We start from the raw sequence: 16921 nt of genomic DNA on the forward strand, positions 1-16921 counted from the left end.
GGGTTTGATCCCTGGTCAGGGCACATAACTAGGTTTCAGGTTCAGTCCCTGGTTGGGGCATGTAAGAGAGGCAACTGATTGATGTTTCTCTCTCACATTGATGACTCACTCTCTCCTCTCCCTCCACACACACTCCCTTTTTCTTTCTCTCTAAAATAAGATAAAATAAAATAGTCAAATGAACATATCCTCCAGTGAGGATTTTTTAAAAAACGAAAACACTAACTTGAAAAGATATAAGCACCCCAAGTTCATCGCAGCATTATTTATGATAGCCAAAATATGGAAACAACCTAACTGTCTATCAGTGGATGAAAGGATAAAGCAAACGTGCTCTAAATACACAATGGAATATTATAAAAGGTAATCAGCCACATAAAAAATGAATAAGACAAAAAAACCCCTAAACTCAGACATACAGAGAATAGATTGGTGGTTGTCAGAGGTGGGGGGGGAGGGGAGTGTGAAATGGGTGATGGGAGTCAAAAAGTACAAACTTCCAATTCTAAAATAATGAGGTCATGGGGGTGTTCTGCATAGCATGGTGACTATAGTTATTAATACTGTATTTCATAATTGAAAGTTGCTAAGAGATCTTAAATTATCATTACAAGAAAAAAGTCTATATATGATGATGGATATTAACTAGACTTACTGTGGTGACCATTTTGCAATATTTACAAGTAGCAAATTATTATGCTTTACATCTGAAACTAATATAATATTATATGTCAATTTTATTTCAATTTAAAAACGAATATAATAAAGTAAGAAAAAAGCAACCATATGTAACTAACTATTAATATTTGGTGATAAGAAAGGATGTTTTAAGCATTTTAATCCTAACATGATAATCTATGATATTTCACTGTGTTTTAATTACATTTTTAGAAACTAGTTAAGGTTAGGTTGATATCTAATACATTATAGTCTTTCCCATTTAAAATAATGGGAAATAGCCACCTAATTAGTCATTGTGATGCAGAATATCTGATTTTCAGGAACAGATTACTACCTGTTCTTAATCAGTTCTTTCAAGCTTTTAAGAAGGCATTTTGTTCTATTTTATCCACATATTTTTTAGTCTTCTTGAGTGGGAGTTCTGAGCCTAATAAAACAGACTTCCTGATGTACACAGAGAAAATTCTATACTTACCTAACTGCCTGTATTTTCATATAAACTATGAGTGATCTGAGGCCAGAAATTCTGATTCATATTTCTATCCCTAATACATCATATATAAAGTCCCTTGTTCTGATTCCATGGTCACAGAGCAATTCCGGAAGAAGATTAGTAGCTGACTAGTCAATATGAATCTTCTTGATGCTCTTGAAATATTTTTCTTTGTAAATTATTAAATTAGCATTATAATTTATGTATTAGTGTTTTGTGAATTCAGTTGGCATCCATCGGTCCCTCATGACAATAATCACCTCTGGCTGCCCTGACAAAAACAAGCACAAAGATCTGCAAGCTAGGGACCAGGCTGTGGGCCACATCCCTGTCTCATCCTATTTCACAAATTTCTATCTGAGTAATCTGAATCATTTCCACTACATTTTCAATATTCACAGTAGCAAACACATTGTGTAGACAACATTATATTCTGTTCCCATTTAGCATCATAAGCATATCTATGTTTCTAAGATCTTCAAAATAATAATTTTAATGATTATGTAATCCATTAAGTCAGTAAACTATAACTGATCAAGCTCTATTGGAGGATATTTAGCTTGCTTCCAATTTTTCACTACCATAAATAGTGAAACATAAGCAGTTATAACAGATATTCATAGGACTGTATGCCAAATATACCTTCAACCTTTTCCTCCACCTATTGGCTATTCTCTTGAAAACTGTACTCTCTTCTCAAGTACATGAACATCAGCAATCGCTATGTGCCTACATGAACTTGCTTCACAATTCACTGGTCCAGGAAAGGAGACCAGATCCAAGACCAAGTAATGAGTCCTTACCCTGGGACTTTTTTTGTTTAACTTGGGACTTAAACAACTACCAGACATTTCCTCCCCAGTGGTTAAAGCTAAGAGACATAGTAGCTGTTGGAGGTTGGGTGCCTCGATGTGTAGAAAAAGCCAATCAACATTCAAGAAAAATGGAAGACACGTGTAGAGAGAAGTCAAAGTAAGAGATGGAGCAGTTTTGAGTTCCCAGTTCCAACTGCTCAGAGGCAAGCTCAACTGCAAACCTGTTCTTCCCATTGCTATTCAACCTTCCTAGGAGTCCATGAGCCAATATATCCCCCTCTTTGCTTAGATTAGTTCCAGCTGAATTTCTGTCATTTGTAGTAAGTCTTAACTGATAGAAAGAGTAATTATATTAATCATTTCAAATGAAGTTTGGTCTCAGACCTAAGTTCAAATTCCAGATCAAATCACCATGGCAAAGTCACAACCTCTAAGAGTCAGTTGCCTTAAATATCATTTTTAACAATGTGATAATTTGATATCAATGTACATTGTGAAAGTATTCTCCCTGTCAAGTTAGTTAACACATCCGTCACCTCACATATTTATTTCTGGGGGGCAAAAGGAGGTTAAACATTTAAGTTTTACTCTCAGCAATTTTTAATTATAGCACATAGTGTTATCAAGCAGTCACCATATTATACATTATACACTCTGACCTTATTCATCTATAGTTTAAATTTTGTGCCCTTTTAACAATCCCCTATGTCTCCTACCCCCTGGCGACCATTTTTCTACTCTGTTTCTATGTGTGACGATACCATGTAGTATTAGTCTTTGCCTTATTCACTTAGCATAATGCCATCCAGGTTCATTTACATTGTCACAACCAATAGAATTTCCTTCTTTTTAAGGTTGAATAATAGTTTTATGTATATTTACATCACATTTTCTTGATTCATTCATCCAATGATGGACACACAAAGACTGTTTCCATATCCTGGCTACTGTAAATGCTACAATGGGAGTACAGATATCTCTCCAAGATAATGGTCTCATTTCCTATAGATATATACCCAGAAGTGGAATTGCTGGATCATATAGTAGTTCTACTCCACGCCCTCACCAACACTTGTTGTTTCCTGTCTTTTTGGTAATAGCCGTACTAGCAGGGATGAGGTGACACCTCATTTGGTTTTGATTTACATTTCCCTGATGATCAGTGATGTTGAGCACCTTGAACAACTGCATGTCTTCTTTAAAAAAATGTCTATTCAGGACCTTTGCTCATTTTTAAATCAGGGTTTTTCTTCTTTTTTGGCTATTGAGTTGTATGAGTTCTTTATGTATTTTGGGTGTTAACTCGTTATTGAATATATGGTTTGCGAATATTTTCTTCCATTCCATAGGTTGCCTTTACATTTTGCTGATGGTTTTTCCTTTGCTGAGCAAATACTTCTTAGTTTGATGTAGTCTCATTTGTTTATTTTTGCTTTTGGTGTCAAAACTAAATCACCACCAGCTCTGTCTAGTGTGGCTCAGTGGACTGAGTGCCAGATTACAAAGCAGGGTCACCAGTTTGATTCCCAGTCAGGGCACATGCCAGGGTTGCTGGCCAGGTCCCTAGTTGGGGGTGTGCCAGAGGCAATCACACATGTGTTTCTCTCCCTCTCTTCCCCTCTGTCTAAAAATAAATAAATAAAATCGTTAACAAATAAACAAATAAATTACCACCAAAACCAATGTCAAGGAATTTACACCCTGTTTTCATCAAGGAATTTTAGGGTTATAGGTCTTATGTTCAAGAATTCAATCTATTCTGAATTAGTTTTTGTGCATGGTGTAGGGTAAAGGTCCAGATTTTTAAAGATTTTATTTCTTTATTTTTAGACAGAGGGGAAGAGTGGGAGAAAGAGAGGAAGAGAAACATTAATGTGTGGCTGTCTCTTTCATGCCCCCTGCTGGGTGTGGGGGGGACCTGGCCTGCAACCCAGGCATGTGCCCTGACTCAACCAGCAACCCTTTGGTCCACAGGCCCATCCTCAGTCCACTGAGCTACAACCAGCCAGGGCTGGGGTCCAGTTTTATTCTTTTGCATGTGAATATCCAGTTTTCCTAACACCATTTACTAATCTGTCCATTTTTATGCCAATACCATACTGTTTTGATATAACTTTGCAATACAGTTTGAAATCAGAGAGTTTGATGGCTCCAGCTTAGCTTTTCTTTCTCAAGATTGCTTTGACCACTTGAAGTCTTTTGGTAGTTCCATATACATTTTGGGGTAGTTTTTTCTTTTATTACTTTTTTCTATTTCTGTGGAAAATGCCAATGGAATTCTGGTATGAATGGTACTGAATATTTCAATTCTTCCCTTCCAATCAGGGTACCTTTTATTTTTCTTTCCTAATTGTTCTGTCTAGAACTTACAGTACCAGTTCGAATAAAAGTGGCGAGAGTGGGAATCCTTGTCTTGTTCTTGATCTTAGGTGAGTACAACTGTAGGATTTTCATACATGCCCTTTATTATTTTCAGGTATGCCAGTTGCTTTATTTTTAAAAAAATAGAAAAAATTACTTATACATTATGGAGGTACTTGGCATATAAGTTATAAAAATATAGTAGCTCTTCAACAAATATTAATAAGCATCTACAATATGTCACACAATATACCAGTGCATTTCCCTGCATCAAGCGCCCATTTGAGAGAGGTGGAGGGAAACTGGCATACAGAATTTTTTTCCTTCTGAAAAATATCAGAAGTAGACCTACCAGGTCAAAGGGTAGAAACACAAACATGTTTCTGACTCTTGATATTTACTGCCAAACTGGCATGTGAACATATTACCATCAGCACACTTCTCTCCATTACTTCTCTAGCATTAGAATTTTAAAAAACCTTTTATGTGTTGAAAAGTAATTTTGTTTTTTATCTGTGATTACTAACAAGACTGACTTAAAAACAGCATTTTTAGTTTCATATTCCCCAATCTTTTATGGAACTCACTGCCCCCATAGACAATTTTAAAAAATCAAAAACATAAAAATTCATTTTCCTACTCTATTTATTGAACAATTATTATATTCAAGTTTTTTATAGATACCTAGACTAATAATTCAAAGTTACTTTGTTTAAATAATTCACAATGTATTGGGGGACACCCTATCTTAATATTTGAGGAAGGTAATATTAGCAACAGTAGCTAACTTGAATTGAGTATAACATATTGTGAGGTGATATACATTGTGAGGTGATTCCTTACATATAACTCATGAGGCAGGCACTATATTATACTGAGAAAACTAAAGCACAGGGAGATTAAAAAAGATGTTCATAGTTAGAAAGTAGCAAAGCCAGGGTTTGCAAATAGATAGTCTGACTTGAGAGCCTGTATTTTTTATTTCAGTATACAGAACTATACTACAAACTAACATTTGGTGAAAGTCCATCATTAAGTAATTATTCACTGACTCATTATTTTAACAAATATTTAGCCCTGGCTGGTGTAGCTCAGTGGACTAAGTGCCAGTGTGCAAACCAAACAGTCGCTGGTTTGATTGCCAGTCAGGGCACATGCCTAGATTGCGGGCCACGTGCCCAGCTGGGAGCACTCAAGAGGCTACCACACACTGATGTTGCTCTCCTTCCTTTTCTCCCTCCCTTTCCCTCTCTCTAAAAATAAATACAATTAAAAACAAACAAATAAACAAACAAACAAACATTTAGACTATCTTTAAATGTCAAGCATTTTTCAGGCTCAAGTGAGCTTACTCACCCCCAACCAGGGACCTAGACTGCAACCCAGGCATGTGCCCTGACTGGGAATCAAACCAGTGACCTCTCTGTTCCTAGTGTCGCGTCAGGTGAGAAAAAACTTTAATAATAAAAATGAACACCTGGTTCTCAGGAAAGTTTTATGGGAGGGGTAGGAGGCAGATTATATTGTATTTCTTTTTGCCAGTCAGGTAAGTAGTAAGTGCAATGAATAAAAATGAAATAGGTTAAGGGGATAGAATATGTTTGTGGGGGTGGAGAAAAATAGACTAGGTAGCCATTTAGATAAATTTGTCAAATAAGGTGTCTTTGAAAGGGTAAGAAGTAGACAGAAAACAGAAGGAAGTGAGAAAAGAAGTCATGCAGGCATCTGGAAGAGCATTCCCAGAAGAGGAAAAAACGGGTGTAAAGGAAAAAGCATAAGCTTGCTTGGTGTTTGATGAACAGCAAAGACAGCAGAGTGAGCAAGAGAGAGAATAGTAGGACATGACATGAGAGGGATAATGGGAGATCAGAGCATGTAGTATTTGTTAGCCATGATGAGGTCTTTGTGTCTTATTCTGAGACATGAGAAACCACCAAAAGGTTCTAATAAGCATTATGACCTGACTTAGAATTTTTTAAATGATCACCTTGGTATGAAAAATTATATCTGGGGTTCAAGCAGAGAGACTAGTTAGTTAGTAGGCTAACTGACTGTCCAGGCAAAGGACAATGTTGACTAGGGCGGGGATGGTAGCAACCAGGGGAATGTTGTTGATGTGGAAAAGATGAGAACGTACACCTGATGGGAACTGCTAATAAATTAGTTGTGGGGTATGAGAGAGAAAAACGCACTCACGGTACTTTGGTCTAAGCAACTGAAAGAATGAAGCGGCATTTACTGAGACAGGAAAGACTCAGTGATAGAAGAAAGTTTGGAGAGAAATTCAAGAGGATTTTTAGGACTTAAGTTTGTGGTCTCTATACAAGTAGGTGTCTAGTAGGCAGTTAGATGAGTATGGAGTTCAAGGGAGAGATCCAGGCTGGAGATGTAAATATGAGTATCTTCAACTTATTAGTGGTATTCGAAACCACAGGAATAGAGATCACCCAGACTGTGGTAGGATTACAGACGAATACTAACCCTGGGCCTAACCCACTCTAGAGACTAGGCACAGAAGGGGGAAACAGCAAAGGAAGAGAAACAGTGATAGCCAGCGAGGCTGTTGGGAGGACCTGGAGTGAGTGATATCCATGAAGCCAAGTGCAAAGAAGGTGGAAAGGAGAAACTTAATCCAATGCATATGAAAAGTCAAATAAAATGAAGATCTGGAAATTAACTCTTGAGTTGTGCAATTTCAGTGTAGTAGAGACAAAAATCTGACTGGAGTAAGTTAAAAAAGAATGTCCTACACTGATCAAGCCTTTAGATCCCAGCAGTTTACAGAACACTCAGAGGAACATGTTAAATTACACCATGAAGATGGAACCGGCAGAATCCAGACTGAGAAAAACTAAAAGGAAAAATAATCATATGTTGGAGGGTAAAAAAAGAAGAGAAAACTTACAGATTACGATACTTAAAAGACTTATCAGCCCTGACTGGTGCGGCTCAGTGTGTGGAATGTGATCCCACAAAATGAAAGGTCGCTGGTTCGATTACCAGTCAGAGCACATGCCTGGGTTGCGGGCATGCGAGAGCCAACTGATAGATGTTTCTTTTGCACATCGATGTTTCTCTCCCTCTCTTTCTCCCTCCCTTCTTCTTGCTCTAAAAATAAATAAATAAAATCTTTAAAAAAACATCTATCACAATGTGTGGAACTTACTTGGATCCTGATTCAAAAATAAAATGAAATGGAGCCCTGGCTGGTGTAGCTCAGTGGATTGAGCGCGGGCCTTCGAACCAGATAATCGAGGTTCGATTCCCAGTCAGGGCACATGCCTGGGTTGCAGACCTGTTCCCTGCAGGCCAATTCCCAGCAGGAGATGCACAAAAGGCAACCATACATTGATGTTTCTCTCCCTCTCTCCTTCCCTTCCCCTCTGAAGATAAATAAATAAAATTAAAAAAAAATGAAATGAAATAATGAATGAATGGCAAACCATTAAACATAATAGCCAAGACAAGTAAATATTTGAACAATGACTTGATACTTGATCTAAAACATTATTATTATTATTTTGATGGGATAATGGTATCATTGCTTATTTAAAGAATCTATAGCTTTTATAGATTAGACATTTATGAATGAAATAGTGTTATGTCTAAAATATGCTTCAAAAACTACAGTAGTGGGCAAAGTAGAAGGGGAACAATTGGATACGGGTTAGTAATTGTTGGGTTTAGGTGATAGGTATATGTGAATTTATTATACATGCTCAATTCCCTATAATAAATAGTCTTAAAAATAAGAAGAGAAGTACCATTTCCTTTGTATACTTAACCTCTTTTTACCATCCCACTGTACAGCTGCAGAAGATAAAATGCACTGCCTAAAGTCACAGTTAAATTTTATGTATTTTTAAATTTTTAAAATTATTATTTTTTAAATAGACTATTCTTCAGAGTAGTTTTGGGTTCACATCAAACTTGAGCAGAAGGTAGAGACTGCCCACGTGCCTCTTGCCCCCACATAAGCACAGCTTCCCCCACTACCAACATCCTGGCACCACAGTGGTACATTTGTTACAACAGATAAACCTAAAACAACACATTATTATCAAGTCACAGATAAGCTGAGAGTCAGGATCTGTCTCTAAAACTCATGCTTTTTACACTATTACCACACTGCCATTTTTCTCCATTATCATTATTTTGCCAAAAGCAAACATAACTAATGAAAAATTAGCAGTGAATAAATCAAAATCTACTACAGCGTTACTATAGCCTAGTACCGAATCACAGGTTTTCACTAGGAACTGTTGCTTCAATATTCATGGAATACTGTGTTGCAACAGTTCTTCTAGGAAGTTACCTTAAAGCAATCACTGGACCATTATACAAAGATGTATATACTAGAATACTGACCAAAGGTTTTTTGGTTTTTTTTTTAAGATTTTATTTATTTATCTTTAGAGGGGAAGGGAAGGAGAGAGGGAGAGAAATATCAATGTATGGTTGCCTCTCCTGTGTCCCCTGCTGGGAACTGGCCTGCAACCCAGGCATGTGCCCTAACTGGGAATTGAACCGTGGTTGTTTGGTTTGTAGGCCTGCGCTCAATCCACTGAGCTACACCAGCCAGGGTGATACTTACCAAAATTTTATTCATAATTTTAAAAACTGGTAAAAACCTAAACCACCAGTACTTAAATTTATGTATTATTTATGTAAATAATACATAAAATTAAATGCTATGTGCTTGGTAAACATTATTATATTGTTACACAGAGGTAAGTATTAATATGGAAAAAATGTCCATGATACATTACTGCATAGAAAAAGCAGGTTAAAAACAATTAATATGATGGAAGGATAGACAGATGTTTGTTCAGGAAGATAATACAATAAAAAAATTAACAATTTTAGCTGGAGGATAGGATCATATTTGCACTTTCTATTTTACACTTTCCTATATTGTTTTTTTCTTTAAATTATAAACATGCATTTTTATAATCAGAAAAAATTCTGTTTTGTTTTGAAAAAAATATATTGTGTTGACCTAAAAAATGCGACATAATAAAATGCTTCTGTTTACTAACCCCACAAAACTAGTAAATATCAGCATAAAATTTTAGTAATTACCTACTTAATAATTCTACTTATTCATTCAAAAGACTTGTACAAACAAAATGTACTTATTATCATATTATATATACTACAATCACTACAGCTAACTAATCACTCAGAGGACATTCAGCCTGTTGATTAAATTTCTCAGATGGTAGTCGGGGAACAATTTTTAAAAGGCATTTTGCCCCTTGAAAACAAGAAGGGACATTATCCAAGTAGCTCCTGTCCTGTGGTAATGCCTTGAGATTTTCTGCAATTAACCAAATTTTAATTGTTTGCTAGGTAGCTTTTGAAAAACTCTGAGTATCCAAGCAAAAATTTTAGAAAAGTTTTTCATAATTTTAGAGTAAAAGTAATGCCACAAATAGAGATCAAATCCTAATCTAGAAGCCAGAAGTTTCTTTAAAAAAGAAATTCAGCTCTGGCTAGTATAGCTCAATGGATTAAGCACAGGCCTGTGAAGTAAAGGGTCACTGGTTCGATTCCCAGTCAGGGCACATGCCTGGGATGCAGGCCAGGTCCCCAGTAGGGGACACGTGAGAGGTAACCACACTGATGTTTCTGTCCCACTCCTTCTCCTTCCCTTCCCCTCTCTCTAAAAATAAATAAAATCTTTTTTAAAAAAAGAAAGAAATTCACTGCTAAAGTATAAACCCATTTCACAATCTATTCTTTAACCATTTTTAAAATTTAGAGATACACTAATGAAGTGCTAATCTTCTAATGAATATCAGAAGTCACTTTAAATATCAAGTATTGGTAATGACTCTTTTTTTTAAAGAATGAGTTTTTATTTATTAATTTTTTTTTTGAGAGAGGGGAAGGGAAGGAGAAAGAGTGGGAGAGAAACATCAATGTGTAGTTGCCTCTCATGTGTCCCCTACAAGGGACCTGGCCTGCAACCCAGGCATGTGCCCTGACTGAGAATTGAACCAGTGACCCTTTACTTCACAGGCCCGTGCTCAATCCACTGAGCTACACCAGCCAGGGCTCGACTCTAAAATAGTATTATGTAAGCCTACAACTGAGAACATTTTCTTGCAAAATTCTTCCACAAATGAAAATTATAAAAATATCCCTGGTCTATATTCTATAGCTATCTTCTGACTTCTTAAGAGGTTAGCAATTTAGAAACAATGTAGAAAAAACTGGCTGATATAAATCAAAGAGTTTCTCCAGAATATTTCATTAAACTGACCTTCTAAAAGAATACACATAATTTCTATTGCAATCAAACCCCCAAAGGCCTACATTTAAGATATAAGAGCAAACACTGGCTGTATGACAAAGTTTTGCTAAATTTCAAGTTTGTTTGTCTTTTTAAATAATGGGTAGCCAAAGAAAAGTCATTAATATTAACAGACAATGACAGAAAACTACAGGAACTCCAAATACAGAAAGGCTGTTCATATATCCTAACAGCATAACCATTATGGCTGAAAAAACCACACAATATTCTTTCTCACATATTTTGTTAATGAGCCAAGAATGAGGGTCTATTAAGTATCCTAGATAATTGAAATAGAAGTAGGAATCTCTAGTGAAGGCTGCTCATCCAACAAAACTGAGAGTAAAGAAGTTTGGAAAGCACACTGTTCTTAAATATCTTTTTAGTTTTATCTGCATGAAGAGAGAACTGTTATTTGACTTTTTTCCTCCTTATCCATTAAAAACAACAACAATAACAAACATGAGTTGTTTAAGATCCTAGTTTTAGGTATTAGAAGAAAATATTTTCTAAGATTAACAAAATACTTAATTCATCTTTCATGTAGACCCTCAAGTAGTTTAAGACGGGAAACCAACGTGAAAAAAGATGGCTGTGATATAAAGCAACAAAGTATTCAAGTAGACTGTAACAGCTTATGACAATTTGGCAAGAATTCTACTCTGAGCTAGGGTTTTCCCATGTACAACAGAGAATTCTTGCAGGAAATGTCCTCTTCACAGGGCCCTAGACTGAATACTATCAGGCCACGCTTACAGAATCAAATGCGTGCAATGTTCTCAATGGAAAAAAGAAATATAAATTTATTCTAAAATACCAACTTATTACATAAAATTTTCCAGAAGAGGAAAGGGAAGTAGTATCTAGAAATAATTTCATTCATTCTACCATTTTACTAAATTTCTATAATTTAAAAAATTAATAGTTATTAGTTTGGAATTTGGCTTAAAAATTTATTAGAGTAGTTATACTGGGGAAGTGAATCACGAGTCCTTATGTTAAATGAATTATATTTGAGGGTTACATGTATGTTCTTTTTTCCTGTAAAGTCTTCATTTAGAATAAAAAAGTTATTGCAGAATTCTCTCCTTTTTAGTTTCCCCCCATGGTGTTCTATCACTGTCAGAAAACCCTAAAGAAAAAACAAAACCCAAAATCAAAATAATCTACATTTTTATATGTCCACTGCCAATTATGAACAGCAAATATTAGGGAAAAGGTTTTTTCTTTCATATTTTTATTTATTTATTTATTTTTAGAGAGAGGGGAAAGGAAGGAGAAAGAGAGGAAGAGAAACATCAGTGTGTGAGAGAAGCACGTGCCCCAACCAGGGACCAGCCCAACAGTAACCATCTGCTTTGCAGCGGCCAGTGAGTCACACCAGTCAGGTGGGAAAAGTTTTAATAGCCACTTCAGAGCAGCACAAGCTAAAATTTAAGTGACAACCAAGTACAAAAAAAAGGGAATCTTTTCCATGTTCAAAATTCATGCCCTTACAGAGCAGTATTTTGACACTTTTTTCCAAGACAAAAATCCACAAGTGAGAAAATTTATATAAAATTTATATAACAAAAGAAACATTTCCCAAAGTGATTAAAGATTTAAATACTCAACTGAGAACCTAATGGCATCTTATTTTTTAGTATTTTGAACCCATTTTTATCAACTTCATCCAAATCTAGCTTTCATACACAAAGTTTTTATCCCTTTTGAATTTGTTCTCAAATGATTTTCTCCGTTTTCATTACTCAAGAATGCAGAGCCCTAAAACAACTATTTAAAGATGAATTTGAAAGTAAAACTAAGAGCCCTGGCCAGTGTGGCTTGGCTTTGGAGCCTTGTCCTGTGCAATGAAAGGTCCTGAGATCTCCTGGGTTTGATTCCTGGTCAGGGCACATACCTGGGTTGACGGTTCAGTCCCCAATTGGGGCCCCCACAGGAGGTACTCTATGTTTCTAATCTGCACACCCTTTCCCCCTCCACAACTACCAAACCTGTCAAATCAATTTGTGTATCAATAAATTAAGATAAAAGTAAATGTTTTTCTTTCATTGGTAGGTAAGTGCAATTCCATTGGCCCTAAACAGTTTTCTGACTTTACTTAAAAATAAAGTAAAGACCTGGCTGGTGTGGCTCAGGGGATTCAGTGCCAGCCTGTGAACCAAAAGGTCGCCAATTTGATTCCCAGTCAGGGCACATGCCTGGGTCCTGATCTGGGCCTTTGAAAGAGGCAACCAATCAATGTTTCTCTTCCTCTCTTTCTCCCTCCTTTCCCTTCTCTCTAAAAATAAACAAAATCTTAAGAAAAAAGAATTGTGCCAGTTTTGGTTAAATCAAAGTTCACATAGTACTAAGTCAGTAGTTTGTATAGGCCACCCTTAAAAATCACTTAAGTGGTTTCATGCAAAAGGGAAGAATAGACAAAACTTTTAGTGAGGAATGATTTATCAAGAAACAATTATATAGTATTTGTATGCAAAGTCTCTAATGTAAATAAGAGGATTCCTGAGAAATCTCCATACATAACATTTACGTCTAAAATATTTTAAGCCACCCTGGTTGGTATAGCTCAGTGGATTGATTGAGCATGGGCCTGCGAACCAAAAGATCGCGGTTTGATTCCCAGTCAGGGCACATGGCTGGGTAACAGGCCAGTTCCCAGCAGTGGCCAGTTCCCAGCAAGGGATGCACGAGAAGCAACCATACATCGATGTTTCTCTCCCTCTCTCCTTCCCTTCCCTTCTAAAGATAAATAAGTAAAATTTTAAAATATTTTAAGCCAAAAAATGTATCTGGCAAAACTTGACTTAAAACTTACTTGTACATTTCCCCCAATGCATCATTTCAATTTCATATGCAGCATAACAAAGGCATATGTTTCGGGAAGAATGAAAATTTTGTTTTTGAAGATAACAACCTTAAAACAAATTAATTAACCTTAAAACAAAATCTCTATCTTCACTAGAGATTACAGTCAATCATGCATAAACTTTTGCATTTCAAGATGTCCAATTCTTAGTTCAAAAATTCACAGCATTTACTGAATTATACCAGTTGGACCAGTTAGTTGACTAGGTGGTTTGATTTCAGAAAAATTTCTCAGCTGTCCATATATTGGGTATAATTTCATATTTTAAGAAACCAGACTAGAGAGACAGTATAGAGAAAAAATGTCTGAAAAAAACTGAAATATCTTTCATAGTTTCAGAATGATCAACAAAGTTTAACTTTCATATTTTGTTTTCCAGGCTTAACAACAGGATAGTTATATAAAAATCACAGACAGCCACAAATGATCATATTCCCTTAAAAGTATAATAGAAAGTTAAAAAAAAAAACAAAGGACACAGTTTTGGAAAAACACAAATCAATGACAAATGACAGTCTAAAACTTTTCACAATCTAGATAAACTTTCCCTTTTAAAGAAGATATTAAGGAAAAAATGGAGCATGCAAAAGAGAAATGGTACAAATCAATTAGAGAAAATTCCATACATTAAGACAATAAAACCCCCTATCCCACCTCTACCAATGGATTGCTTTTGCGTGTACTTGACAATTATACTCCTTAACATAATCGACAAATTCTTTATTATCACTGTGTTACTGGTTTCTTTTATGTAAGTTCTTACCTCATATTCAGGTGCCTCCCAAATTGTCAAAATGAGATGTGAACTTCAGGGCTTATTATACCATTAGTAACAAGGATGCCCCCCCCCCCATATTTTGAAAATTTACTTATATGTTTGTGAGAGTCTGGATGGAAAGAACTTTCAAATTTAACATAACAAGCATGAGTGACCCTTTGGAAAGCAAACCATTATGTAACACCTACTTTACGTTCCTGGATTAATTATTTTAGAACCATAAAGAGTACTTTTTTATTTTAAGATTAAGTACTGCCCAAGTTGCAATTTTTTCTGAAGACTCCCGTTTTTCTTAAGATTACCGTTCTGCCCAGGGAAAGTGGTTTTCTTAAATTCCAAATTTCCAGGAATATGACAACGCTTCTCTAGGGACCAGAGAATGAAAAGTAAAGTACTGTCAGCAATTTTAGGGTCCACCTCACATAAGCAGTGATCCAGCCTGATAGGAAGGACATTTCCAAGAGCCCCAGGAACTACACACTGGAGCAAAAGTAGGTTTATAGTAGTGAGTAGGCGAAATATAGTTTATCCTTGTATTATTTAGTAATCACTGTACTATCTTCCATACCAACTGTAAACCTATTTTTGCCACACCCTGTATATCCTACGCTGCCACAAACATCAGAAGAGAACTTGGAGATGACGTAGCACTAAAACCAAGCTTAATTCTCGTCTGTTATCTCAATCTCCCTAACTACCTTAAGAGGTAAGGAATGGAGAGGGCTGGCCGCCCCAGCGCCTCTACGGGACACGCAACCCGGTGAAAGATACGCACACCGTTACATCTCCAACAGGAGTAACAAAAGCGATGGCTCCAGCAAGAATAATATCGCCTAGAGAGCCCTAAACTTCAATCCTTTAAGCAGCGTCCCCTCTCGCAGTTTCGCCTACTCAGTGGCTCCGGGGAACTGTGCCGGGGCTGCGCGGAGGAGGGGTGGGCACAGAGGACAGCCTCCCGGACCGCGCTCACCTCGCACACCGGCGCCGGGGCTGCAGAGCGACGATGCTCTGCGGACAGCCCCACTGAGCAGGCCAACAGCTCTGACTCTCACCTGCGGAGCCGATTTCCATTCATGGAGCTGGGGGGTGTGCTTCGAGCGAGAAGGGCGCCCGCGATTGGGGGCAAGAAGGCGGCGCAGGTGGGCGACACGGTGCGACAGGCACTCTCACTTGGCCGCGAGGCGAGGAGGCGACAGCTTCTCAGCGCCCGCACTCCGAAAGCTTGCGTCAGAAGGAGCCGCGGGCAGCACACAGCTAGGCGAGAAGAGGAAGCGTGAGGGGAAAGGTGAGCTCGGCGAGGAAATTGCGTCGCCCGCGGGCGCTTACGCTACCACTGCCCCTCCAGGACTGCGGCTCCGCCGCCGACCTCCCCCGGAAGCACGCTGGCGTCAGTTCCGCTGCCCCCGATTGCCCGACGTCCGTGCAGACCACGCAGGAGCGTCGGGAGGCGGGCGCCGGGCCTGGGCGGAGCCTGCGGCTCAGGGACCGGGTGCGGGCGGTGCCGGCCCAAGACGACCCAGTGGGGCTACAGCCCTCGCACTGCCCAGGTGACGTCGCGGAGGGTGCTGTGGCTTCTCCGGGGAAGAGCCTACCTTGAGCAGGGCGGGTGGTGGGGCAGGGCCCAAGACCTCTAGCGGAGAGGGCCGCCCTCATTCCCGAGCCCTTCCCTCCACGCCCAGTTTGGGCGGCCCCAACGCGCTTCTTCCTCAACAGGAGAGAGAGTAGTCGCTGCAGCTGATAAACTCAATAAGGTTGCTTTGACGACCATTTTGGGCGGGGGGGGGGGGGGATGTACAATTTAACTTGGGAAAAGATAATTAAGAAACAGGCAAAGATCAAATCGAGTAATTTTCAAGTTTAAAGTTCTTTAATAGCGCTGCGTCCCACTGAGAAGACCCGAACTCCTTTCCAGGGCCAAGACGCTTGGCGTAACGGGGACCCTGTCTTTGGTGCTATTCATCACCGCTGCACCCGTAGCGCTCTGCTTCAGTCCCCCAAACGGCAAGGCACGTCCTTCCGTTTTTCGGGCCTCTGCTTTTCGTTCCCTTGGCCGGGAATCCTGTCTCACCTCTTGCTTTTTTATGCCTCAACTTACTTCAGAGTGATTTTCCGATATGGTGGGCACCCGTTTTTCTATTACAGTGTTTTTCCTTAATAATCCTGTCTCAATCTGTAACTTGTTCTTACTAGTTAACCCTCTCACTAGAATGTAAACTCTGTAAGATTATACCAGGTCCAGCACCTTAAACTGGCAAGTAGCAGGCCCGTATTTGCTGACTTCACTGGTGATACTATTTTATTCAGGCTTAGGAATGGTTCAGGCCTTTTCCCTGTCCCTACGCATCAGTAATGGTTAGACTTTTAAAAAATCAAGTATGTTTATTTTTTTTTTGTAAAGCTTGGGACAAAGAAGAAAAAGTATCCTAAGTATGCCCCCCATCCATTTCCCCAGTCACTGTGGGGCTTTGGTCACCTGAGCCTCACCCTTCCTTCTCCTCATCTAAAAAATGTAAAGAAAAATATGTACCTTAGAGTTGTGAAGGAATGTACACAAAGCACAAAGAAAACCCTCCCTAAATGTTAGTACTGAATTTAAAAAGTAGTTATTTGGTTACTATTTACCATT

The 16921-nt window shown here is 38.2% G+C and overlaps 1 protein-coding gene across 1 annotated transcript in view; it reads right to left on the minus strand.

Moving 5' to 3' along the window:
- AGO3 (argonaute RISC catalytic component 3) overlaps positions 1-15648 on the minus strand; it is a 122204-nt gene extending 106556 nt beyond the window's left edge. The window contains exon 1 of the mRNA XM_053660093.1: positions 15348-15648. Within this exon, the coding sequence (XP_053516068.1) occupies positions 15348-15366 (19 nt within the window). The 5' untranslated portion in view covers positions 15367-15648. The remainder of the gene's footprint in view (positions 1-15347) is intronic.
- Positions 15649-16921: the final 1273 nt, after the last annotated feature.

The sequence above is a fragment of the Artibeus jamaicensis genome, unplaced genomic scaffold (assembly GCF_021234435.1).
Source record: "Artibeus jamaicensis isolate MK-2021 breed Jamaican fruit bat unplaced genomic scaffold, CSHL_Jam_final scaffold_847, whole genome shotgun sequence".
NCBI lineage: Eukaryota > Metazoa > Chordata > Mammalia > Chiroptera > Phyllostomidae > Artibeus > Artibeus jamaicensis.